Consider the following 24,837-nt stretch of genomic DNA (forward strand, 5'->3'; position numbering starts at 1 on the left):
CACCAGCGAGCTTGAAAGCGAGCACAAGGTGTTAGGAAGAGCCTGGTGCCCTCAAATAAGACAATAACCCCATGAAATGTACAGCGGGGGGGGGGGGGGTGGGGGGGTGGGGGGGGGCGGAGGGGTGAAGGGTGCTGCTTTAGGCGATGAATTCCAGCCCAATCTCCACCGCAATATCTCTGGCCTGGTGCAAACGTCTCCTCTAGGAGATCAGCGCAGTCTTAAACCTGCCTCTGTCTGCCGCAAGTAGAGCTTAAAGTAAAGAATAGTCAGGCAATACCCCATCTTCTGCCTTAACCCGCTCCCCTCCGAGCAGCTGTTTGCAAAGGTCATCTGCAGAGCCAATACCTATGTAAATGCTCGGGGTCTGAGCCAGACACCCGGACACCTAAAGACAACAACCTTGAGCAGGGACATTTGCTACCATTTACACGACCCCCTCCGCCAGCCCCGGTTTGTTTTCCAGCCCTGGAGCGGGTTCGTCTGGTAGGGAAGAGCCCAGCCTTCGGGGGACTTTCCCAAAATCCAGGCGAGCAAATTATCTACGAGAAGCCAGGAGAGCTTTTATTTAGGGGAGGGAGGGGGAAAAAAAAAAAACCCAACATAATCTAGCCCGGTTCTTTCCCTGCTGCAGAAAAGGGCGAGTTTATCAAGGCGACCTCATCTCCCCACAGCCTCCTACTCAACTTCTCCGCCCCACAGCTTTTGCTAGGAGGTCTTTTGCAAAACCGCCCCAAAATCATCCCCAGCAGCGAAGGATAAAGTTCATCCATAGGCGATGCGCGCACACACACACGCACACACACACACACACACAGACACAGGCAAAAGCCTCCAGGTTTTAAAATTACACCTGCTGGGAGAGGAGCATTATACGAACAGACACAAGAAAAATTATGCAATCCAGCGTATCGTAATATCGCTAATATTTTACTCTGATAACAGCGTCAGAAGGTGCAGGAGCATTAGCAACAAAGCGAACAATATTACGCGAAGGAAGATGAAGGCGAACAGCATGGTGTCTGTTTGACTACCCATGTTTTTACATAAAAACCAGGCGCATCTATACAAAATAGTTGGAGCAATAAATTCCCACCGTCCTTCTTCCCGATCTAATATCATAATTAAAAACCAGTAGGGGAGATTTTAACTTTTACTGCGTTTCTGGAGTTGGGTTGCTAAACATACATTAACTTTAGCTTCTTCTCTTTCTCTCCAGGGGGGTGGTGTCTCAGAAATAAAATCAATCTTAATATACACATAATAGATATTGTTTTGTCTTGTACATGCTGTTAGAAGAAAGGGAAAGAAATCTGCGGATAGTTAATACAGAGAAGGCAAACTCATCATACATGTAATGAATCCTTTAAATCATTCAATTATCACAGCACTAATATCAAATAATTATGGTTAAATGTACCAGTAATCAACCTTGTCCCTGTTGAAATATTAATTTACAGTATCGTGAATGAGTTTCTTCCTTTGTTGGTTTTTTCCCCCCTTCCCTTCCCCCTTTTTAAACTCGCTTATTACATTTTTTTCCCCCAGCTTGGTGTATTCAACCTCAAAGGATGATGAAAATAATTGTACTCCATTGCTTTGAACCAAACCAACAACTATTTCGTCTTTTCCACACTTACAATAGAGCATCTTTAACACAGCAGACAAAGCAAAGCGACATGTTTTCAAACCCATGCTTTAAAATACACATTAATTCACCGCACGTGAGTTTATTCTCATCTGGGTTATGACATTCAGACCCAGCGCCCGTCCTACGGAGCAGGGACATCGCTCTTTTTCCAATCGAAATATACTCCTTGTACAGAAACTTCGCCCTCAGGCTCACCAGTAAGAAGTCAAAGCAGGGGAAAAAAAAAAAAACCGAAATATCACAATTCACCAGCCAAAACAATAAAGATAAAAAATCCCCAAACACACCGTTCCCTCCAGAGCTCAACCCGCCTTGGGAAAACCTGCTAGCCTGCCGCTTTGCTTCCCCAGAAAAGTCCAAATATTCACAGTTTAAGACTTTATTTCTCCACGCCGACCAGCGCCTTTCCATCCTCGGACCAGCACCCACTGGCCTCGGGGGTTCTTAGATATCACGACACGCAAATCTCTGCCAAGCCCTTGCTCACCCTCAGCAGATTTTGCTCCCTAAATGCTCTGGTTTGCTCTCCGCATATTCGCTTTTCCTTCTTGCCATTTCACAAACGTCGCTAATCCCACGCATCGCCCCGGACCCCCGCGCTCCTCGCCTTGAGCTCGGCTCATATTGGCTTGGCTTGGCTTTTTTTTTCCCCCCCTTAATCCCCCCTTTTTCGCATTGAAACGCCGAGACGCAGATTGAACTTTCCCAACTTTTACAGCGCATTTTTTTTGGGGGGGAAAGGGGGTAAAATAACCCTTTTCTTTTTTTTTTTTTTGCCCAAGAGAGACACTGCTCATGTAACACAGACGTCTGATTTTCTTCACCAACAGTTACTTAGCTTTTATATGCATCCTTACTAGGAGGTAATTCATAATCCAGGCTGAAGCAGCCGCGACATAGGAACCGTGTTCTTGAAAGTGAAACCCCAGCCCCCGATTAGAGCATGGAAAAGGGTTATTAAATTTTATCTCTGATGCTTTTGCTGGGATGGAGACAGAGCGCAGGAGAAGTTGGAACCCCCAGTTTCTGCTTTGTTCTTCCGTCCAACCTTCACGAAACTGAATCCGCTGCAACTTCTCGGGTTTAATAGCGAGAAGGCTCAGCAGAAGATGGCAACAGGAGCGCTCCCAGCACCAGCACCCCCCCTCTGCCAGCACCATCATCCCAGTCCGTCCCCCCCCAAAAAAAACCCCAACCCAACCCCCCCCACAATCACCTTTCCAATTCCCAGGGATGACCGAGGGGGAAGCGACCACCTTTGTAATTTATTGATTAAAAAGCGAGCACGGAGGATCCGGGGAGGGGTTGGGGGGGGGGGGGGGGAATGGGATTTATTTATTTTTTTTTATTTATTTCCCCCCCCCTCCCCTTTTTTAAAGCAGGAGCGAGCGCCCATCACCCGCGATGTGCAACCGCTGGGGCTCTGCCAATCACCCCGCTCTGCAAGGCTAACTTCATAATTTGGGTCGGAAAAGCTGCCTCCTTTGTCCGCCTCATTTATCCGCGGAGCAGAAACAATAGCGCGGAGGGGAGAAAAAAGGGGGCAAATACAAAAAAAAAAAGGGGGGGGGGGGAGAAAAGCGTCTCCCTAACTGGGGAGGGGGGGCGGCAGGGGGCACGGGGGAGGGTTGTGCTGGTGCTGACCCCCCCCCCACCCCCGTTGCCACCACCTTGGTTGGGTGGGTTTGGGGGGTTGTTTTATTTTGGCTCGCCGGCGCTCGCTGCAAGTTGCGCGGGGCGCGGAGCGCTGCCCGGGCGGCCCCCGCGCAAGTAGCGCCCCGGGGCGCGCGCGGCGGAGCTGCGTGTGGCTAGCGGAAACGGCTGCCCTTGATGAAGACTAACTGACGTAATTAAGGCAGTTTCTTGTTGCCGAGCTAAAAGCCAATCCCAACAACATGAAACTACCTAAACCACAGATCAGCTGCATGAAAAGGGGCGGAAGATCCACTCATTTCTGTCAGAGAGGAGGGAAGGAAATAACAAAAAATAGAGGGGGGGGGAGGCAGAGAGAGGAGGAAAGAGAGAAAGGAAGGTAGAAAGAAAGAAATTCGCCCCCTTTGTTGCTTTTCTCGGATCACCCCCCTCCCCTTTCTCCCCGAAATTGGCATTCCAGCATTGCAACGCGCTAAGCAGTCTCCGCCAGAAAACGCGCTTTTTCCTTTTTTTCTTTTTTTTTTTTTTTTGGGGGGGGGAGAAAGGGGGGAAAACAGACAAAAAAAAAAACCAAAACCAACCCGAGGCGGCATCTTTAATCTCTCCATTAAATCCCTTTTAATAGACGCTACATGGACTGCTCTTCGCACCGTCTGCGGTTGAGGCGTTTTAACAGGATAGCTCTAAAATCTTGACTTATTGCAGGCTGCGCTATCTTTCATTGCCAATGTGGCTGCATCCTGACATTATCCCTTTTAAATTGCGTAGATAACTCCTGCTGCAAGCGAAAAAGGCTTCCCTAAGAGCACTCCGCAGACAGCCAAACTGCCACCAAAAAAGACCCCGTCTCATGCCTCCACTGCCCTTAGCCATCCTCCTGCGAAAGACACTGCAGTCATCTCTGAAATATATAGGCATCCCTGCACACACCGAGGCAACATATGCTTCCAAGTCCTTCAGCCACGCTCCTAGCCCCCCAAAAAAGACTAATAATCCGAGAATTCACACCTATAGACAAGCCTCTATCGTTCACTGAGCCAACTTCATGCAAGTAAGTTTCGAGGGAGGAGGTGGGGGGGGGGTAGGGAAAAAAAATGGAAATATATGCGTAATCCTTCCTCAACCATGCATTTTCTCGCTGAAAATTAGCTGTCAGATGCAGAGAAACCTCTCCCGGGGAGAAAAAATATCCTCCAAGAAACCCGAAGCTAAGGCACGTCCGTAAGACCGCAGCTTCAAAGTGTAGTTCAGCTCGGCTCTGCCGTTTACCTTGGTACAGAGGAAAATATATCCACTTGTGCTCCAGACATGCAGCCAGCCAAGAAATCGTCTCTCTTACCTTGCTACTCCTTCCACTTGACATCCCATGTTCTGGTTTATTTAAGTGTATTCCCTTTAATAGTGATTCTTCCTTAGACCACATAAGGAGCGTGTCTTCCCTTAAAAAGACCCAAAGCAATGAGTAGTGTGCATCCAAAGATTGCTGTTTCAGCTCTGCCTTCCTTCCCTCCTCCACAGTCACCTTTAAATGCATCTTTTACTGCTGCAGCACATTATATTTGCAGATCATAAAATCCACCTCCAGCGCTTACCAAGACTGTCCTGACATTACTGTTTTATGACCTTGACTTATTGTGGTCACCTGGATAATATTTAAATCAACGTTATGGTCTCTCACTTATATTAAACCCGCTAGGATACTCTCCTGAAAGCCTTAAAAGGATGAGTCCTGAGGAAAAAAAACCTACATAGGGGGGGGAAAAGTGTTTCTTTCAAAAAAAAAAAACCACTTTAAAAAACCCACTTGTACACGGTTCTATGAAATTTATTTTGCTCCATAAAGGAAGATACATGCAAAGTATAACACATACAGAATATATTTAAATAACACAGCCACGAGAAATGGACTTTTTTTCATAATAAGATACCAATACTGCTTTATTTTTTTAATTTTTTTTCCCCTTAAATATATGGTAGAGAGTATCACTTCATTGGAAGAAACTGCATAACTACAGGATGTGAGCATGTTCCCACTGCAACTTTAATTTACAGACACTTATATGAAATCCATCTTTTAGTCATTTTTATTATACAATAGGCAGACTACACTAGAATATGAAAAGCAAACTTTTGGACGCATCTATTATCCTAAACATAAAATGCATAGAGAAAAGGTCCTTCTGTTTTGTGCTGCACGTAAATAACTTAAACATTTTATAAGGTGGTTTTTAGCAACCATCTCCATCTTTATTTTACATAGAAACACGGATGCAATATATATCCTCATGCTCATACCGCTGCGTCGTCTCTCTAAGAACTGCAAATACCCAAATCACTTGAGGTCCTTTAATTTTTGCGTACGCATTGCATTTATACTCAGGAGGGGAAAAAAAAAGAGAAGAAAAGAAAAGAAACCCCCAAACTGCACAAGGTTTTTTCTTTTTTCTTTCTTTTTTTTTTTTTTTTTAAATCCTTTCCCCCCCCTCTCTCCCCTCTCCCTCGCCTGCGCAGGGGCTGGAGCACACTCAAGTGAAATTAAAATTAGAAGTCAGTTCACGGATTCGGTTCTCTCTGTTCATTTTCTTGAGTTTCATCCTGCGGTTTTGAAACCAGATTTTGACTTGTCTGTCTGTCAGGTTAATGCTCTTACTAATCTCCAGGCGGCGCTCACGGGTCAAGTACATATTGAACAAGAATTCCTTCTCCAGCTCCAGCGTCTGGTGCTTGGTGTAAGGACACCTTTTCTTTCTTCCGCTCTTTGCTGTCAGCCAATTTCCTGTAGTGTTTTCTGCCTTTATATCCTCTGTTAAAAATAACATTGTTACATAAGTATCCGGGGAATGGGAAAGAGAACTTACCCGATTGCATCATTTGGCAAAGCAGCTTCTTTGGGGGGGGAAAAAATTTTTAAAAAAATTTTAAAATATAATTTTAAACTTTTTTTTTTAAATTTTTTCAAAGAGAAGGCAGCTCGCCTCTGGGCACAAAAAAAAAAAAAAAAAAAAAGAAAGGGATCCGGGCTGACTTGCTCTTCTGCAGGTTTTAGGGAGGAAAGAGCAGGTTTGGAGGAGGTAAGTGGGTGGTTTAAGCCTATTCGGTGGCTGGGAGTAAAGCGGTGGTAGCAGCGCGCACCTCCACCTCTGAGCCGCGGAGAAACCGCACCTCTCCGCGCTCCCCCGCCGCGGGGGCTGGAGGATATCACGGTGTGTATTTAGCCTGGCTCCACTAGGCTGGATGGAAGGGCTTAAAATATCACTAATTAAAATGAATCTGGGATCAGCAACGTGACTCTCGGAGCCCTCCGTAGCTCTCGGGGCTTCCCCGAGCCACCCTTTAGCACCCCACTCCCCCCCAAAATGTGTCTGGGCGTCAAAAGGACCCTCAGAGTCGAAATATTTGCCTAAAGGCGTGTTATTTTGAGGGAAATCAACCTATTTTCCCTCGTCCTGGGGATCCCCCGAGGAGCCTTTCCGCCAAGTGTATTTTTCCTGAGCCGGGGGTTGTAGGAAATAGATTTGCCTTTATGAGCTGCGCGAGCACCTATAGGTAAATTCGGAGGTAATTGTAACCCCATAGACACTCTCCTCGCTCTACACACTCGTCTGGATACGCACACATACACTTTGCAAAGGCAAACGTGTTCCACAGGGACATAAATAAACACGGCAAATACTTGGGCTTTGAATTTGGTCATGAGAAAAGCCTGGCACCAGCAGCCGGCCGGTATTTCTGCCTAAACTGGGGGGGGGGGGAACCAAGAGGATCCAACAATCGTAGCGACCTCCTCGGCGCTGCGTTCGTGAGATTCACAGGGGGGAAAAAAACCCCCCGTGATTCAGCCAAAGGCACCTTCAGAATTTGCTCCTGTGACACGGACCCACTTTCGCCTTTGCAGAAAACCTTTAACGCCACCAAGCCCTGGAAACCCCCGTGGAAACACTAACACCCCCCCTCCTCCCCCCCAGAACCGCTTCCATTACGTGAGAAAGGTCTCTTACCTTCTGCACGAATAAAAAAAATCGGGTTCGACAGAAACGAAAACCGAAGCTACGAAAGGTTTTTAAAAGGAAGCAACAGAAACAGAAGCAAACAAAATCTGACCGTTGAAGGACATCGCAAACCACGCGAAATGCCTTTTAAAACGCAAAGGAAATAAAAAGAACCAGGGAAACCACGTCTTTCTCCACGCACCCATTTAAAACTGAACATCTGAAGCGAAAGCAAGCCTTTAGCTGTGTTTATTTCCTTCTTTATTTCCGCCCCAATTACAAATCCAACCCAATATAACCTTTCTTTTGGGTTAACTCCCACCAAAACCTCTCTTGGCGTGGACGCGGAAGGCGCTTTGTGCAGATAAGTTTGCAGGGGTTTTGATAACCTTGACTTTGCTTTTTTTGTTTTGTGTGTGTGTGTGTGTAATTGGGACTCGACCGCCAGATAATATCATTTCCCTTTGGATGCGGAATGGTGAAAATAAAAAAAAAAAAATTAAAAAAAAAAAAAGAAAGAAAAAGAGAGAGAAAAAAATAATAACCAAAAAGAAGTATTTCTGGGTTTTGCTTTTTAAAAGGCCAATTTTGGAGGGGGAAACGCCAGAGGATAGGTTTTGCTGGTGCCACAGACCCGAGGGGTGTCTTTGCGTGGGGGTCCACACACGACCCCCACGCATGCAGCCCTGCGTGCACACACCCCGCCACATACCCCAGCCATCCTTCTGCTGCTGGAGCCCTAATTATAGCACAGATCCTGACACACGGCGGATATTTTAATCCACATACCACAGGCAAACCATGCGACCCGGTCCTTAGAGCTGAGCAGTATTTGCTACCGAGAAAATTTCGCTCCAACTTTTTCGGGAAATTCAATCCCTCCCTTCACATGATCCCCACTTATTGACCTGAGAGAAGCCTCTGAATCCACCCAGCTTCAAATCAGGAGAGAAACAAACCCCGATATTCCCAGACACATAGATTTCAAGCCATATGCAACCTCTACAGTGAAAAATCAAACGTGTTCAATGAAAGCCTCTTTTCAGACAATCCCGAACTTAAAAACATCTGCTCAACACACAGAAACGGTTTTTGCCTTCGCAAACAAGACCCCAATTCGCCAGGAAGGGGGAAAAAAAAGCAGCTTTTTCCTCTCTGAGTCTCCCAACGAGCTTCCAAGCAGTGGAATGAGCCCCAGCGCACAACTCCAGCCTGAGACGTTTGTAACTGCAAACCAGGCTCTGCGCAGTTTCATTTTTATTTTACCCCACTTTAACACCGAGCAAAGCCAGAGAAGACAAATTCCCTCAGCACACGGAAATAAAGCCTTTGCAGAGAAAGCGATATGAAAGGGGGGGAACAAAAACAAAATCATAAAATCGGGGTTCGTCTGCCTTAAACCCCACAACCGACCCTCCCAAACAAACCCACCCCAAATCTCTGCGATTTCAGACCAAAGCCACCTCGCCTTGTTACATTCTGCAGCGATGATTGCAAGGACCAATTCTTTTTTTTTTTTTTTGTATAAGCACATGCACAGCACATTTTCTCCATATAAACAGCAAGAGGACGAGTTCCCAAATAGCTCTCTGCTCCTTTTTATCAGTTCCAATATATATATTAAAAAAAAAAACAACAAAACAAAACCCAAACAACAACCAAACACCAAACCAAACCAAACCCCACCAACATTTCAAGGAAGAACGTTATTTTTTCCCCAAAGACAGCAACAATACAGAACATTATTGTGCCAATTTCTGGAGAAGTTGGCAGGGCAGAGAGCACGTTACTGCGTATTCGCATTACTCTTGCTCTTATTAGCTATGGACGATTACTAATTGCTGAAATTAGCTACTGGTAATGAATGATTCCCTTACCTTTAGCTTCATTGTCAGAATTGTCAGTGCTGGTGTCAGTGTTTTTATTCAGGTCTTTCTCTGCTTCCGAAGGACTTATTTTGGGTGCTGGGGCGCTTTTTTCTGTTTTAATTTCGTTCGTGGATGTGTTCTGAGTATTATCTGTTTTTGTGTTTTCGGGGAAACTCACTTTAGCCACCGGGGGCGGCGGAGGAGGTGGAGGAGGTGGTGGTGCTGGTTCCAGATGCTCATTCCTTGGGTTCAGGCTCGCCCTGGCTTCAAAACTTGCCTCAAACTCATTTGGATTGCTGCAGTTTGACGTCTTCTCCATGGAGGGGTAACCTTGGCTTGCTCGGTAGTAGCTAGGAACGGGGACTTCATGGTCATTTAGGCAAGACTCAGGCATTTGGTTGGGGTAGAGGGCTGCCTCTGTGGCATTTTTTGCCCTTTTATCAGCGTTATACATACAGCAAACATTCTCTTCCTTGACATTGGTTGGGAAGGAGCAGGATGGGAGCTGTCTTGCAACAGGTTGCTCGATCCTGTACGTATTTTTGGGGTCACACCAAGTGTCTAGCTGAGAAAGGTAAGATGGATAGGTGCTGAGAGACAAGGTAGCGCTATTCACCTCGTCCCTTTTGGAAAGAGACGGGATAATTCCACAGTTCCTCATGACTCCGCAGCTGAAATCGCTCCCAGGCTGCATGTACATCCCTTGGCTGGAGGAATAATTCTCCCCTCTACAGGTACCGGCCAACGAGTCCATCAAAAACGAGTTAGAAGTCACATTGTTGGGACATGACATTTTCAGAGAGGGTTTTTAAGGAGGAATACTCCAGCCAGGGGCTGACATCTTTTTTTTAGGGGGAAAAAATATCAAGCACCATAATTATCCACGCATCGCTCTCCCCCCCTCCACCCCCCCACGTGATGCCCAGGCCAATGAGGATTGAAAATGGCCTTGATGATTCAGACGGGGACGACGTCACGGGGGTCAAGTTGTCGGGACCGGGAGCGGCACCGTGGAGCAACAGCGACATCTGCCAGCACCGGGCCGGGACCTTCACGTTGAACAAAGGCAGAGCCCCGCCGCCCCGCTCCCCGCCCGCCCGTTTGTTTACCAACGGAGCCACGCGTGGAAAGGGGGCAACGGAAAGGGGGCAAAAAAAACCAACCCCGAAATTTAAAATTTTTAAATTATTTTTTTTCTCTCTTTAAATTTAAGGGACAGAGGGCAAAATCCCAATTAAAACCCCTCAACACCCCCTCCCCTTCCCTCCTCCCTCTTTTCCTTGCCTTCTCGGAATTGTCTTCTTGCGCCCCAAAACCGATTGTGGTTTTTTAATTGTCGCCTCCTAACCAGCGACCCCCACCCACCCCCTCCCGCCCTTCTCCTTCCTCCGCTCGGCTGCGCCTTCCTCCCCCTCCCCAGCAAGGCAGGGCATGGGCGAGCTCCTCTGGGCTCAGCCCGCTGCTGCTTCTTGGCGTTATTTTTATGCTTATTAAAATTATTTGTTCGGGGTTTTTTGGGGCGGGGGGCCTGGGTGGGGTTTGGGGGTGCGGTGGGGTGATGCGCTCGGCGCCGCTTTGCTTTTGCCGCTGCGAGAGGGATGTGGGAAGAGAAAGGTGGGGGGGAAATTGGGGAATAATTCAGAGACCCTTTCGGCCGGCATGTCCCCGAACCCCCGAAGCTCCTTAAGAGCAGGTTGGGTATCGCCCAAACAGCTTTTTTTAATGGAGAAAAAGGCGGTGAAAACCTAGTTTTGCTTTATTTTCCCTATTTTTTTTCTTCCCCCGCAGCAAAGCAGCTTCGTCTTCCCTGACTCTGCGAAGACAGCTTTTTTTAATTATCCATTTTCATTCCCGAACTGTCTTAAGTTGCTGGACTAAAATAGCATGTGTGGTGTGCTGCGAGGGGGGGGGAACCCAAACAACCCCTCGTGGAGGGGGAAAAAGGGGTCGAATTTGTGAAAAGGGAGCGACGTTCACATGGTGAAACTGCAACAGTGCGGTGGTGTGGTGGGTTTTCTCCCCTCCTGTCCGTCTGTCTGTCTCTCCGTCTGCTCCCTTTCTCTCTCCGGGAAATATCTACTTGGGGGGGGAGGGCGGTGGGGAAAAAAAAATCCAACCGGGGACTCAGTTATTCTCATGCAGAAGGTTTTGCAAACTGAAACTTTCCCGATTTGGTCGGTTTTAATTTTATTTTATCTTTTTTTTTCCTGGGGTGAAAAGTTACTTTTCTCGCCAATATTTCCTCTCTCCTCTTTCGTGGCGCAATTCGCTGCGATGGCAGCTCAAGTTGTTGTTTTCTTTTAAATTTTAAATTTCCCAGCAAGATTTGATGCCTTAAATGCGACGGAATTCAAACCTTCGTGGCTATAGTACCCTCCCCCCCAACTTTATTTTCTTTATTATTTTCTAAATCCTGTAGTAATTAACCTCTATAGGTTGGGTTTGGGGTTTGTTTTTTTCATCAGTTTCCCCGGCGTGTTGCAGTGCTGGTGGGTGAACTCGGATTTTAGGTGAAGCGGCGGATGAGGGCAATGGCGAATAAATAAATAAAAAGGGAGATAGCCCGGAATTTCAAGATCATTACGATTAGAAAGAGACGGGTTCAGAGTCACTTTCAAGGGAAACAAAAAGAAAACGCCACCTTTCATTAAAAAAAAAAAAAAAAGAAAAAAGGAGGGGGGGAAGGAGAAAAGAGGAAAAAGAAGAGGGGGAAAAGAAAAAGAAGGGATAAAAAGAAAAAGAAGAGAGAAAAAAAGAAGCGGAAGGAGGGGGGAAAAGGGAAGGGAGCAAAATCGTGGTAAAAAAGCAGTACACTGGAGCAGAGAAAGTGGAACTTGACCGTTTGGGGTGATTTGTAACGGTTTAGAGCAAAGTCCTGCTTAAATATTCTCACGTCCGCAAACCTGTTTTCCCAAAGATTTCCAAAAGCTGGGCTGTAAAATTCCCCTCGGCTTAACTTTGAAGAGCCTTGCGGGTCTTCTCGCCGCATCAAGTGGGACAAGTTTCGATATCTTAGGCCGAAAAAGCCTAAAAGTGCATAATCCTATTTCGTGTGCCCCCTTCCCCGGCACAGGAAAAGCTTTCGTAGGCTTCAGACGCCATTTGGTTCCCCTGGAAAGCTATTTGCGACTTTATTGCCTCTATTTGTGTTATCTGCATAGGTCTTTTTAAAAGAGTTTGATAGAAATCGTTCAGTTTTATGATATCCAACGAAAATTCCACATAATATTTATAAGCAAAGAATAAAACTTTAGTATGGGAGCCAATATTTTCTCATTTATAGGTGATGAAATTAAAGACCAATGCAATTTTGTATTATATTGCGGCTTTTTTTTTTTTTTCCCCCGGTTTGATTTTTTTCCCCCTTCTTCTACTTTATTTTTGCAGCTGATGTGGCTGGCCAATAATTTATGCTGCTCAGTCAAACAGTTACACATGTGCATTTTTGGGGGGGGACACCAAAATTTGACCTCATAGTTTCCTGTATTGTCTGCCTGAAGATTAAATATGTTTTCCTGATTTTTCTCTCTCTTTTTTTTTTTTTTTCACCCTGTATTCTGCCGTGTGCTTTTGTCGAAGGGGATACGAAGGAGTTGCACGGAGCACATCAAACGTGCCATTAAATAATTTGAATTTGCTTCTCCGCAGAACCAGGCGCTTCGCAAGAGCAACTCGAGCGAACCTTCCCATCCAGGTTGCTGGAGAGAGAGAGAGAGAAAAAAAAAACCCACGGTGCTGGAAACCTCATCTTTTATGAATGTGTAAATGTTGTGAGTATAAAATAAAGATTTACACCGTTCACAAGCGTTTTGTTTACCGGTTTTTGCCAGCACAAGCTACCGATGTAAATGTTTGGAGGGTTTCAAGCCTGTTTCGCGAGTTGCTCGTCAGCGCCTTCGCGAGCAAAAAGGGGTTGAGTAAATATAAAATCAGATTGTTCATAAAAATATGACCTGAATATATCTCGGAACTTCACCGTGATGGGTTTTTTTGGCCACGGAAAAAAGGAAGTTGACGTTAGGAAGCAGCACAGAGGCGTCTCCAGGAGACCGAATATTGGTTAAAGTTAAAAATAATTAGAAGTATGATAAACATGGGTCATTAATGGAAAGAGAAATAAAATTCATCAGCCTAAGTGGAACCCCCGTTGGGAAAAATGCTTTACTCTAATTACAGAAAATAAATACGAACAAATGCTATTAAAACTTAAAAGGAGAGAGTCTACCCATGGTAAGGACTTTAATAACCTACTTTGAATTTTACACACTTTTAGGGAAACCATATACACGTCCGATGCTCATCCCCCGCCGCCGCCGGGCTTTCCACCCCCCTGGGTCCAACCTGGCTTTTTTTGGGGGCCGGTTCAGGGGTTTTTACCCGAGGCACACCAAAAAAAGTGGGGAAAAAAAACCCGAAAACCCCAAAAAGTGGGGGTTTGGCCCTTCTTTTCTGGGGTCCAGCTGGCGCGGGGGCGGGGGATGCTGTCCCCGCGTCCTCCCATTGTCCCCAGCGCCACAGCCGGCGCAATTGCCCTGAAACCTCCCCAAATCAGCGCTGGGGATGCCAGGGAAGGCGAGGACCCGGCTTGGCAGGGACGAGGGGATGGGGATGGGGATGGGGATGGGGATGGGGAGGGGGGGGGGAGCAGAAAAGATGCCAGAAAAGCCCCTCTTCTGCCCATCACCCCGAGGAGTATATAAATGTCTACAATTTCCAAGACAAAGCATCTCTCAGACTTCCCCGGAATATTTTACCTGTCCCCCTTTTCAATCTAATTATTTAACCGTGAGTTATGTCTAGAAAGCGCTTCTTATGCCCATTGTATTTTTTACCAAGTTTTCGTACGTTTTTACGACAAACATTCATTTTCGCTTCGAGGAAGTATTTGGTAGCAACACTTTAATGATTACCTTAAATTTGTATTTCTGCCCGGTATTATGCCCCATGTTGTAGCGGAAATAATTCTGATTTATGACAAAGTACACTGGAGTACAATAACAGCGATGCAAAAATAAAACCCACGCCTTTATATGTTGGCTTAGAAACTGTAAACTATCACCACAAGAAATCTATCAAACTTTACAATCCCTCTTACCCTGCTTCCTTCTTTCGGAGTAACTTAAGTCAAAGAATTATGGAATGATATTATGTTCCTTGAGGTGGTATTGAAAACTGCGCTCGAGCCTTGCTACCCCCAACGTAGCACCCAAGGAGGGGATGGAGTTGGGACCCTTTTCCCTTTGCCTTTGATCATGAAGGCGAAATTTGGAAAGTGTAATTCATAGAGAAGCAGGAGCAGGCAGGGTGACAGAGCGCAACGACGTGACACCGGGATTTTGGAGGAGTTTATTCAGTGCTGAAATGTTTCCTTTAATTTTCCAACCGCGTTAACAAACTTAAATATTGCCTCCCATCCTCAAAAAAAAAAAAAAAAAAAGAATTATTTCTAGCAGAGGTGAGAAAATCTGGGTGGGAGCGCTGGAAATGCGGGTTGTTGCACGTTTGTAAAATTAAAGGTGGTTTTTGGGGTTGGTTTTTTTTTTAAATTTTTTTTTTTTAGCCTGGGGAATGTTGGTGGCCGCGCTGCGGTTTTTAAGCTGCAAAATAACAGAGCGGGTGATGGAGACGTGGGTTTTGCAGAGGCCCTTTTAGAAAGTTGGGGTTTTTAAAAAAAAAAAAAAAAAAGTAAAAAAGTTGTAGGAGGCGAAGAGTAACGATGAAAGGTAAAAACTGAAAACAATGAAGGACGTGCTAAAATGTGGGTCTGCCCCGCGAGTTAAGAGCAAACCTCAAAGAATTCCTTTTTTTTCTTTTGGTTTTGGCTTTTTTTTTTTTTTTCTCCGCTTCTGATGATAGGAAAATGATTTCTTTCAAACTTTCTGAAAACGCTGCTAATTTAACAGGCGTCTTGGAAGCGGCCGCGGCCTCAAAACAAACATTGTTGTTTCAATTACAATTTTAACAGAATATGGGGAGCGCGGCCAGGGCAACGCTCACGTTTCTCCTTGAAACAGAAAAAGAAGCCATTGAGGGGGGGGAAAAATCCCTAATAAATACATATTTCACACCTATAGCGTGGAAATGAGCTGGAGACGGTGGAGCTAAAGCTCATTATTTTGCTGTATTTGCCTAAATTTGAGGGTCTCTACGTTCCAAACACAGACACCGCCGCAGAGGTGGAGAGTACTGAGGAACATATGTGCAGGGCGATAGTTGTATTTAAAAAACCCCACTGTAATCCTAATTTTTTTAAAAATTTTAAAATATTTTGGTTCCATACCTGCAGTCCTCAGCCTGAGAGAGACCCTCGAGTATCTCCTGCTCTCTTAATCACGCGCTTTTCGCAAAGCCCAGAGAGTTTTGGCTGCTTTACCCGTCGTTTGTACAGTCACATACGGTTTATATAAGCACAGCTTTCAAGCAGAGGACTGCAGATTTTCTTGAGCATCTATCACTTCATTCAAAGGGCGGAATTAGGCCGCTTTTTTAACAATTAAAACGAACGAATTTACTTTGCTACTTGTAGCACATAAACAATTGTAATGTTTACATTAACTCTTCCCCCTCCTTTTTTTTTTTCTCTTCCCCCTCCCCTTAAAATGAATAAAGTTTTTTATGGGCTCCATCAGCAAAATGCTCCGCTCTAATTCCTCAACCCCAGATTAAAAAAAGAAAGAAAGAAAGGAAAAAAAAAAAAGGCGCCTTATGAGGTTGCAAACCACATTTTCGTGGTTTCGTGTTGTAATTTAGAAGTTATCAAAAGCAGAGAAACGTGCTTCCATCTGACATATGCTGCGCATCCCTGGATCCCCCAACTTTATGGAAGGCGGATAAGCCAGGCCTTAAGGAGCCGCCATTTTGGGGCAAAATCATATAAGTCATAATTTTAATATATTCCCAGAGAGCTGGGACCCCCCCCGCGGCGTCTCCCTCTTTGGGGGGGCTGTTTATTTGTAGGGGGGAATTTCTTTGTCAGGGACTATTTATTGGGGGGGGGGGAGTATTTATTGGGGGGGTTATTTATTGGGGGTTTATCTATTTATGGGGGGGCTACTTATTTCTGGAGCTCTATTTCTGAAGCTCTATTTTTGATGCTCTATTTTTGGAGGTCTATTTATTTGGGGGGGGGCTGTTTAATTTTAGGGGACTATTTATATTTTGGACTGGGTGGGGGGGGTGTGTGTTTAAAAACTAAACCGCAAGTTTGCAAAAGCTTTGCCTCAAATCCTCAATTCCTTCCCCAAAGTTTTATCCCTCCCCCCCCCCCCCTTTTCCTTCCCCTCCCTCCTCTTTTTGCCGGTGGCTTTACAATATTTCAGCAGCAAATTCGCCGCCGGTCCCGCCTCGGCAGAGCGGTGCTTCAGGAGAACCAATTTAATCGCCTTTCGCCAAGGTTATGGGCCACCAGGGTCCCTGGAAGAGGCTCCAGGACTTGGGAATTGCCGCCTGCCCGCCTCTCCCGCTCCGTCGGGAACAGCTATTGCTCCTATAAAAGTTCCTTGTACACAAATAAATGAATTCACCCTCGGATCCACAGGCGAGGATTAAGCTCAATTGATGGTCGAGTCGAGTCCACTCGCCAAAACCACGGGCTTTTCTTCTCCGCTTTTGCGAAATCCCAGCCCTGGCCGAGCTGCAAAACCGACGTCAGAGCCGCGAGGAGAAGTGGAAATGGTCAAAAGGCCGGATTTCCCCTCGTGGCTCTCGCGCCGCGGAGCTGCTCGGCCCGAGGTGGTTATTCCCACGGCACCGAGGAGGTTTCGCCTTATCACACAGTCAAGTTTAGGCGCTCCTTCGGGAGAGGCTGCGGGGGGTGGCGGGGTGGGGGGTGCGCGGGGGTGCGCGGGGGTGCGCGGCCCCGTCCAGCACAGCGGGAGCCGCTGGACACTTTAATCCAGCACTTGCAGCTCTGACAGGTCCCCCCAAAGCACGCTTCTTGTGTTTTCTGCTTTCTTTTTTCCTTTTTTCTTTCTCTTTTTCTTTTTTCTTTCTTTCTTCCCTTTTTCTTTCATTTTTCCTTTTTTCTTTTCTTTCAATTCTTTCCTTTCTTTTCCTTTTTCCCTTTCTTCTCCTTTTTCCTTTATTTTTCCCTTTCTTTCCCTTTTCCTTTCTTTTTCCATTGCTTTTCCTTTCTCCTTTCTTTTTTCCCTTTCTTTTCCTTTTTTCTTTCTTTTCTCCTTCTTTTTCCTTCTTTTCCTTTTTCCTTTCATTTTCCCCTTTCTTTTCCTTTTCCTTTCTTTTTTCCCTTTCTTGTCTTTTTTCCTTTATTGTTTCCATTTCTTTTCATTTTTCCTTTCTTTTCCCTTTCTTTTCTTTCTCTCTTTTTAATTCTTTATTTTCAAAAACAGAATTAATTTACTTTGTATGGAAGCCAACACAAGTGAACATTATTATCCCGCAAGAAGCCAATTAGAAGCCGGCCCCCTCGCCTCCTTCCCTCTCTGCAATATTTCACAACAAAGTCACCCAGAGCTGCTTCCAAGATGTTGTGTATGAAACCCAGGGAGCGATAGGAAACAGGTTGGCTTGGTGTGTTTGTACGTCACATGGAAAGGGCCTTCGTAATTAGTCTGGGTGTCATTAGCGTGGAGCACAGAGCGAGATCCCAGCCTATGAGGGAGGCTTTATTGTGATGGACACCCGAGGTAGGAATAAAGTTGATGGAAAAGCCTAAATGCGTGCTGGGAATTTAAAAAAAAAGAAGGGGGTGTGGGGGGGGAGAAGGAAAAACTTGTAAAAGTTTTACGCCAAACAAAGTTATAAAAACTTTTCATGCGTTAAGATATCAAAAGGTTTATAACAATAATAAAGCGTGTGTGCCGTGTGTGTGAAACCTGCTTCGAAATGCATTAAATGCTGCGCGGCTGAGTTAAATATTAAGCATCATAAACGCCACGCGGGGTTCAAAATTGGAGTTTGGGGTTAGGGTTGGGTTGGGTTTTTTTTTCAGGGGAAAAATGTGGGCCCCCACCCCGACACCCCACCCCCCCCCCGGCTCCCTGGAGGCGGGGCGGCCGGGGAGCCGCGACCCTCTCTGATTCCGCTTTATTACAAAAGGGTTAAAGGTGATGGACTTGACTTTATTGAAGTTCAAAGACATCATATATTCACATTTTTCTTCCTGTGGGTCTCGCTCCCACCCCTGCATCCCCCGGCCTGCCTCGGAAAACCCCTCGCCGTGGCAATTTTTGGCTTTTTGTGCTTAAATGGGAACCGGCCCCAAAATCCCGCCGCCGGACCCTCCCTTCGCCCCGCCGCATATGTCACCCTCCATATAGGTGCCCGCACACTGGGACTGGCGAGATACATATGTCTCAACCCTGTTCTGCTTGTAAGCTCCCCCATTGTGGTACCCGAAGCATCCTCAGTGACCCCCCCCTTCCCCGTCCTCCGCCAGCCCCTTCCCCCCCCCCTCCCCAGAACATTAACAGCCCTTTTCCTACATGGCACTGATGCTTAATGCTGCTGTAAACTCCCACATGGTCTATAAACTTGGATTTTACAACTAGCATTCCATTTTAGCTCGCGAAAACTTTGAACTAGGCCTACAGTTTCATTGTGCTGCAGTTGAACTGGAGCCTTGGAAAAGGGGAGGGGGGAGAAAGGGAGGGAGGGGGGGAGAGAAGAGGGAAAAAAAATAAATTCCCTGGGCAAGACTCCCTTATTTGTTTACTATTTACTGCGGAAGTCTTTTCCTTTAGCCAGACGGGGTAATTAAGAAAAATTAAGCTGTTTAGTGCTGCAGTCTTTATTACAATGTCTAGACTAGCCGCTTTTGTCCGGACAGCCGCTGCTGTTACGGAGCATTAACTGCCGCTTCTGACCTCCCGATATTCACCTTATTGCACCTCTCTTTAGTTTTCCTAACCTTGGGAAGGTTTGGCAAACACTCATTAAAGAAAGGTGCTTTTTTTTTTTTTTTTTTCCCTTTTTTCCCTTTTTTTTTTCTTTTATTTTTTTTTTCCCCCCGTGGAGGCAAGACCCCTCCTCGGGCTGCTCCCGGCGTGCGGCTACATCTGCCTGGAAGATGGCTCCTATCTTCATCTTGTCTATTTTTGCAGCTCGCAAAAATAATAATCTTTTTTTTTTAATCCTTCCTTTATGCCTGGTTTATTCAACATAAAGCTTAGGCGAGGTTTTAGGCCGGGGACAAGCGTCCTTTCAGCTCGCGGGCTTTGCAGAAATAAATATAAGAAAATAAAGAAGGGTTTTGCCATCCACCGAGCCCCTTTTTCTTCCCTTTCCCACTCTTTTAATGAGAAACATGCCTCCGAACATCCTTTCAAGATCATATCGTGGCGCAACCAGGACGGGTCTATCACGAAAGCTTAAAGTTGGTTCGCATTTAATTGCGCGGGGGGGGTTGGGGGGTGTTCGGGTGGGTGCGAACGAAGAGCACTTTTGCGGGTTTACGCTTTTTTTCTCCCCCCCCCCTACCGTTGTCAAATAAAATCAGAAGACACCATCAAAGGGTTTGTCATTCAACAGGGTTGTATTTAAAAGCAAGGATGAGAATTTTACAAGAACACACTCAACGGATGGGGATATAATAATGTGCTGCGTTTTGGCTGCTGGGGGTTTTATTTCCCCCCTTTTTCGTGTTCCCCCCCTCCCCTTGTCCATATGCACAATCCCATCGCTCCACATCAGAAAGCAGGAGAGCATCCAGACTGGAAACCTCAAACACACACCCCCCAAAAAACCCCCCAAACCAACCAACACCACCCTTCCGAATGGTTGTATTTACACCAAATGCATGCACCACGTCACCAACGGCATCTTCGGGGTGTCTTTGTCCTCGAAAAACGTCGTGTTGCTTTCGGACACCGCGAGGGAAAGAGTCATTGTGCAAATAAGGGGGGGGGGGGGGAAGAGAAAAAAATCACTTTTATGCCCTGCGCCTGGGAGTTGAACTTGTTTTCCTTAAGCAGGAATTTAAGGACTTGACTTTGCATTTGTGCTTTGTAGGTATAAGGTATCCTTGGCTTACGGAAATGCAGCTCGTTGCTCGGTGTAATTCGAGTTTCTTTTTTTATTATTATTATTATTTAAAAAAAAAAAAAGTAGAAGACTAATATATTGTTCTCATGAAAATGCAAAAAAAGATTAACTACAACCGGAAAACAGCGAAAGACATCTGGAGCCAAATTCAGGGTAGGATTACTGGGCCAAGAAAAATCCTATAAATTTCAGGTCGCTGATGAAGCCAGTGAACCCCACACCGACCGCGTACGCCAGGGCGGAGGGTTCACGCTAATACCGGTGCTGTTAGAGCCGATCGCAGCGAGTCCCATGAATATGGATGATGATATTTCGGCTATGCATTCAGGTATTTGGACTCCTGTAGAAGAACCCCACACCACAATGACCGCAAAGAGGGTTTTAAGAGGGGAAATTCTAATAAAATGGTCAAATAAAATCATAATGGAGAACAGCTTGCAATGTCTTTATTTGCCACAGAATTTCACAGAGTATCCCGGGGACTCACTTTACATACACAAAGATTTTTTTTTTTGTTTAATTAGGTTTTTTTTTCAGGATTTTTTTTCTCTTGTTCTTCGTCTCCCATTTCCAGGAAAAAAAAAAAAAGAAAAAAAAAAAAAAGGAAAAAAAGCCCACTACGAAATTTATTTACAAACCGTTTCAGAGACAGTGATTGCAAATGCATTTTCCTTTGGATTCCCGCCCCCCCCCCCGACTCCGAATGTAGAAATGATACCGCAGAGAATATATATATGGATATATACGCACACAGTCCCGTATATATATACACATATATATATTTTTAGCTAGAAAAGGTGGATGGAGGAGGTGGAAATAACCATCTTCCGCACGGAGAGCAGCGATGAGCGTGGTGGTTGTGAATGCTCACACACACACACACACCCACCCCACCCACCCGAGGACACCCACGCCAGTGTGTGCGTTCACACACGCTCACCCACTCACCCACTCACCCCGGATGAAGGGATTTGATCCTACAGGGAGACTTTGGCCGCTCTTGTGATAACACAGCTGCAGACTGAAATCACCGGGTAGTAACACACAGCACTGCGATTTATTCAACTGGACAGGGTGCCTAAATAATAATAACAATAAAAATAATAATAATAATAATAATAATAATAAAAAAGGAAGTCCGACCTGTTCAGGCAAGAAAAAAAAAAAGAAAGAAAAAATTTTAAATAAAATGTTCGTGGAATTCAAGTCCTTGAAGCGGGAACTGAAAGAAAATCTCACTCCTTTTGTTACTCAGCACCGTCCCGGACATAGAAATATAAGTAACGAAAAGGCTTAAACTTTGAGGTTGCTTTGTCGACTCAAAGGGCAAACCCATGCTCGCAACTGTTCCTCCTCAATACACAGACACTTCGCCAGCAGAGGGGATTTCAAAAGATGTTCACAACAAGGGATTTCCAGAGAAATACTGCAGGCGGTCTCTGCTTAATTTTTTTTCTTTCATTCTTCTGTTCTGAAACCAAATTTTAACCTGTCGGTCAGTAAGATTTAACATCCTAGACAACTGGAGCCTTTTTTCTTTGTTTATATAGACATTGAAGAAAAATTCTCTCTCTAGCTCTCTGATCTGGAATTTCGAGTAGGGGCATCTCTTCTTCCTCGTTCTGGGAGCACCTTAAAAGAACCAGAAGGCAGGGTAAACATCCTAAGGAAATGCAAGACACAGACATCCTCACAGCTGACCAGATAGATAGGAGCAGCTAAATAACTCCGCTTATTAATGCAGGGGGGGAGATATCTTCCAGCAGTTCGCCTATTGTTAGGGGGTAGCAGAGGTGAGGTTACCCAGGGTCTGAAGGACCGGGCTGTAATTATTTTCCCACTGCACGGAGCTTAACGCAGGCACATGCAGACATTTTTTTTCCGTGCAGATAGGTTATTCTTTTTTTCTTTTTAAATAAAGAACAGCCTGGGACTGGAGGCAGCAGGCTGCTGGAGCAGGGTTTAGAGAGGCTTTGGGGGGGGGGGGAGACCCACGCTCAGCTGCAAATCTGTTATCTGTATAGAAACAGCATGAGCAAGGTTGGAATTAGAGGAACTAGATATTATGTTCCGCATAAGTTTTTCATTAACTCCAGTCCTCGCCACACACGCAAAAAGGAATCAAAGTAAAAGAGAACTTAGCATCTGAGCTGCAAAAGGGGGACTTGCATCGCGAAAGCAAATAGGAAAAGAAAACAGCCCTCCCCTCTTCCCCAAAGAGCCCCTCGCTGAACGCTAACTTGCAAAGTTGCCTGGATTCAGCCTTTAAAAAAAGCTCCTCTAAGACTGCCTAGGAAATGTGAGTGCATGCAAAAAAAAAAAAAAAAAAAAAAAGCCAACCCCAGAAGACCCAAGCAAACAACCACGTAAGTAAAAGCCCTTCCTGACAAAAGCTAGGCGCTCCACTGGGCTTGGGGGGAGAATAAATGCCACTTTAACCAGAAAAGTCGAAGAAAAGGCTCAGCTTTGCCTGCAAATTCGGCAGATTTCCCCCTTAGCGCTGCACCCCCACCAAGAGAAAAGACTCGACATACAGTTTTAATTAAAAAAAAAAAAAAAGCAGCCCCAAACATTTTGCATGCATCTTAATGCCTAAAAGAAATCACAGGCAGCTAGAGTAGTGTTCTGCCCAATTGCCTTTTACCCTCAGCAACCCGGGACCAAATCCTTTTAAAATGCTCATGTAAGTTCATGATCAAAGTTAATATTTGTCACGATGGTGTGCTTTTAAAATTTCACAGACTCTAAGATACTGTGTCTGCGCCTAACATCTCCATTTTTTTCAAAGAGCTTTTCCCATCGTAAAAATTCTTCTCGTTGGAAGAAAGAGCTTTGTAGGTTATAATAAAATCCTTTGAATGCTTATAAAACTCCACATAAAATTTGACCGACAAAACACACGGGCTAGTCCCTTAACCTTTCCATTTACTGCTCTACCTACTCGAATTGCTGCTTTTGCTTCCTTCCTTGGTGACAGAAGAGGACGAGGCTGAAGACCCTGGGTTTGTGTTTTCCTCCTCATCTTCCGGGTCTATACCTTGCTCTCCGCGGGATGACAGTGCGTGGGGTTGGGACTCTGCCTCCACTTTGCCCTCACCCTTCTGCAGGCAGGTCTCGGTCGGATTTTCCGCCCCGCAATAGGCATTTTCGAAGAAGCGGTCGAAACCTTGGGGCAAGACAGTGTTTTTGTTCATGCTGGTGTAGAATCCCGTCGATGCCGGGTGGTTGGAGCTGGGGTGGTGGTGGCTGTACACGCTCTCGTTTTTCATTAGCATTTCGGTCATGGTGGAAGGCGGGATGCACTCTCTATGCATCAGATCTTCTGCGGAATAACACGAGGCGTAATTGCTTCGGTGGTGCCATTTACTTGAGGGGTCTAGACCATAGGAGACCTCTCGCACGGGCTGCACTTGCGAGAGGTTGGTGGAGTAAGGGTAGGAGATTTGGCGAGAGGGGGCCTGTGGCAAGAAAGATGACACAGTTGAAAATTCAGGGACGTAATAGGTACAGCTGGGGAGGTAGAGATTAGAAGCGCAACCTGCCCTTTCTCCAAACTCAGCGCTCCTCTCCTTACGCGACTGGGAGCAGAAGTTGCCCAGGTTCACCGAGTTAAACATCTTTCTCCTTTTCTTGCTCCTATAGCTAGATGTTTTGGATCCGATGTGCGGAGGGGAAAAAATTTGGGAAGGCGAGATGACGCGCTATCCGTCTTAGTCGCTCCGGAGGACACGTGATCCAAAGTAGATATTGTCATATATCAGTTTGGAGCACTTAGATGCGTAGGAGTGGTTCACTTAGGTAAGATCTCAGAGGTTCAAACGATTGGTTTGCAAACACCGCAGAAACATTATGAAAATCAATTGCAGATTTGTATTCATTTTCCCGGAGGCACACCCCTTGTAAGCGCTCGGAGCAGAACAAGTACAAGGGGTGGCTTGTGAAGTTGCTGCGCTTTTTTTTTTTTCCCTTGCCTTTTTTTTTTTTTTTTTTTCCTCCCCCTTCCTATTTGGATTCCGCTTGCTGCTTTTCAGCGGGGTTTGGAGGTGGGGTGGGGGCGATTTGGGCTGGGGAAGGGGGGGAAAGAGGGAGGGTCTTAGGGAGCTCGAAGGGTGCTTTTCCACCCCCCCCCCTTTTTTTTTTTAATATTTTAATTACTCTGATTATTATAATTTATTATTACGGCTATTTCTATCCTCAGAAGTGCTCCTGGACAGACTTTAGGTAGCTCAATAAAATAGCTGGAGATGCAGAAGTAAGTTTTCCACCGTTTCTCAAAGCCTTGCTGCAGGGGGGATGCCCAGCTCTCCCTACAGCCGGGCTGCTAAATTATAAGCAAATCTCTATCTCTCTCTCTATCTGGGAGCGAGGGGGTTGGCGCTAATTAACAAGCTTCTAACATACGCTAATTATGTTGATCTCTGTGTGCACATCCACTATACATCACCCAAGTTGGCATGCTTTATGGAGAATATAGCATTTAAGCCATGACAGTGTGCGGGGGATCGTGTGAAGTTTCCAACTTTAAAGTCAAAGCAGGCCTGGCTTAATGACTTTTGATATCGAATTAGCGATATATCAAAGAATAGAACAAATGAATTAAGTCGATGTCTAATAAATATTCGAAAACCTCCTTTAATGTTCGGTTAAATATTTATTACGTAAGGGTGGCGTATTG

General features: G+C 45.6%; 2 protein-coding genes across 2 annotated transcripts; both read right to left on the reverse strand.

Moving 5' to 3' along the window:
• Positions 1-5,065: 5,065 nt before the first annotated feature.
• On the reverse strand, positions 5,066-10,046 carry HOXC10 (homeobox C10). The gene is made up of 2 exons (XM_064474458.1): positions 9,171-10,046; positions 5,066-6,107 (listed from the first exon to the last, which is right to left on the reverse strand). The coding sequence occupies exons 1-2, from the start codon at positions 9,952-9,954 to the stop codon at positions 5,830-5,832; spliced, it is 1,062 nt and encodes a 353-aa protein (XP_064330528.1). The 5' UTR covers positions 9,955-10,046; the 3' UTR covers positions 5,066-5,829.
• An 11,051-nt stretch (positions 10,047-21,097) lies between these two features.
• HOXC11 (homeobox C11) lies at positions 21,098-23,779 on the reverse strand. Its single transcript, XM_009513725.2, has 2 exons — positions 23,104-23,779; positions 21,098-21,794 (listed from the first exon to the last, which is right to left on the reverse strand). The coding sequence occupies exons 1-2, from the start codon at positions 23,777-23,779 to the stop codon at positions 21,562-21,564; spliced, it is 909 nt and encodes a 302-aa protein (XP_009512020.1). The 3' UTR covers positions 21,098-21,561.
• Positions 23,780-24,837: the final 1,058 nt, after the last annotated feature.

This window comes from Phalacrocorax carbo, chromosome 27 (assembly GCF_963921805.1).
Source record: "Phalacrocorax carbo chromosome 27, bPhaCar2.1, whole genome shotgun sequence".
Lineage (NCBI taxonomy): Eukaryota > Metazoa > Chordata > Aves > Suliformes > Phalacrocoracidae > Phalacrocorax > Phalacrocorax carbo.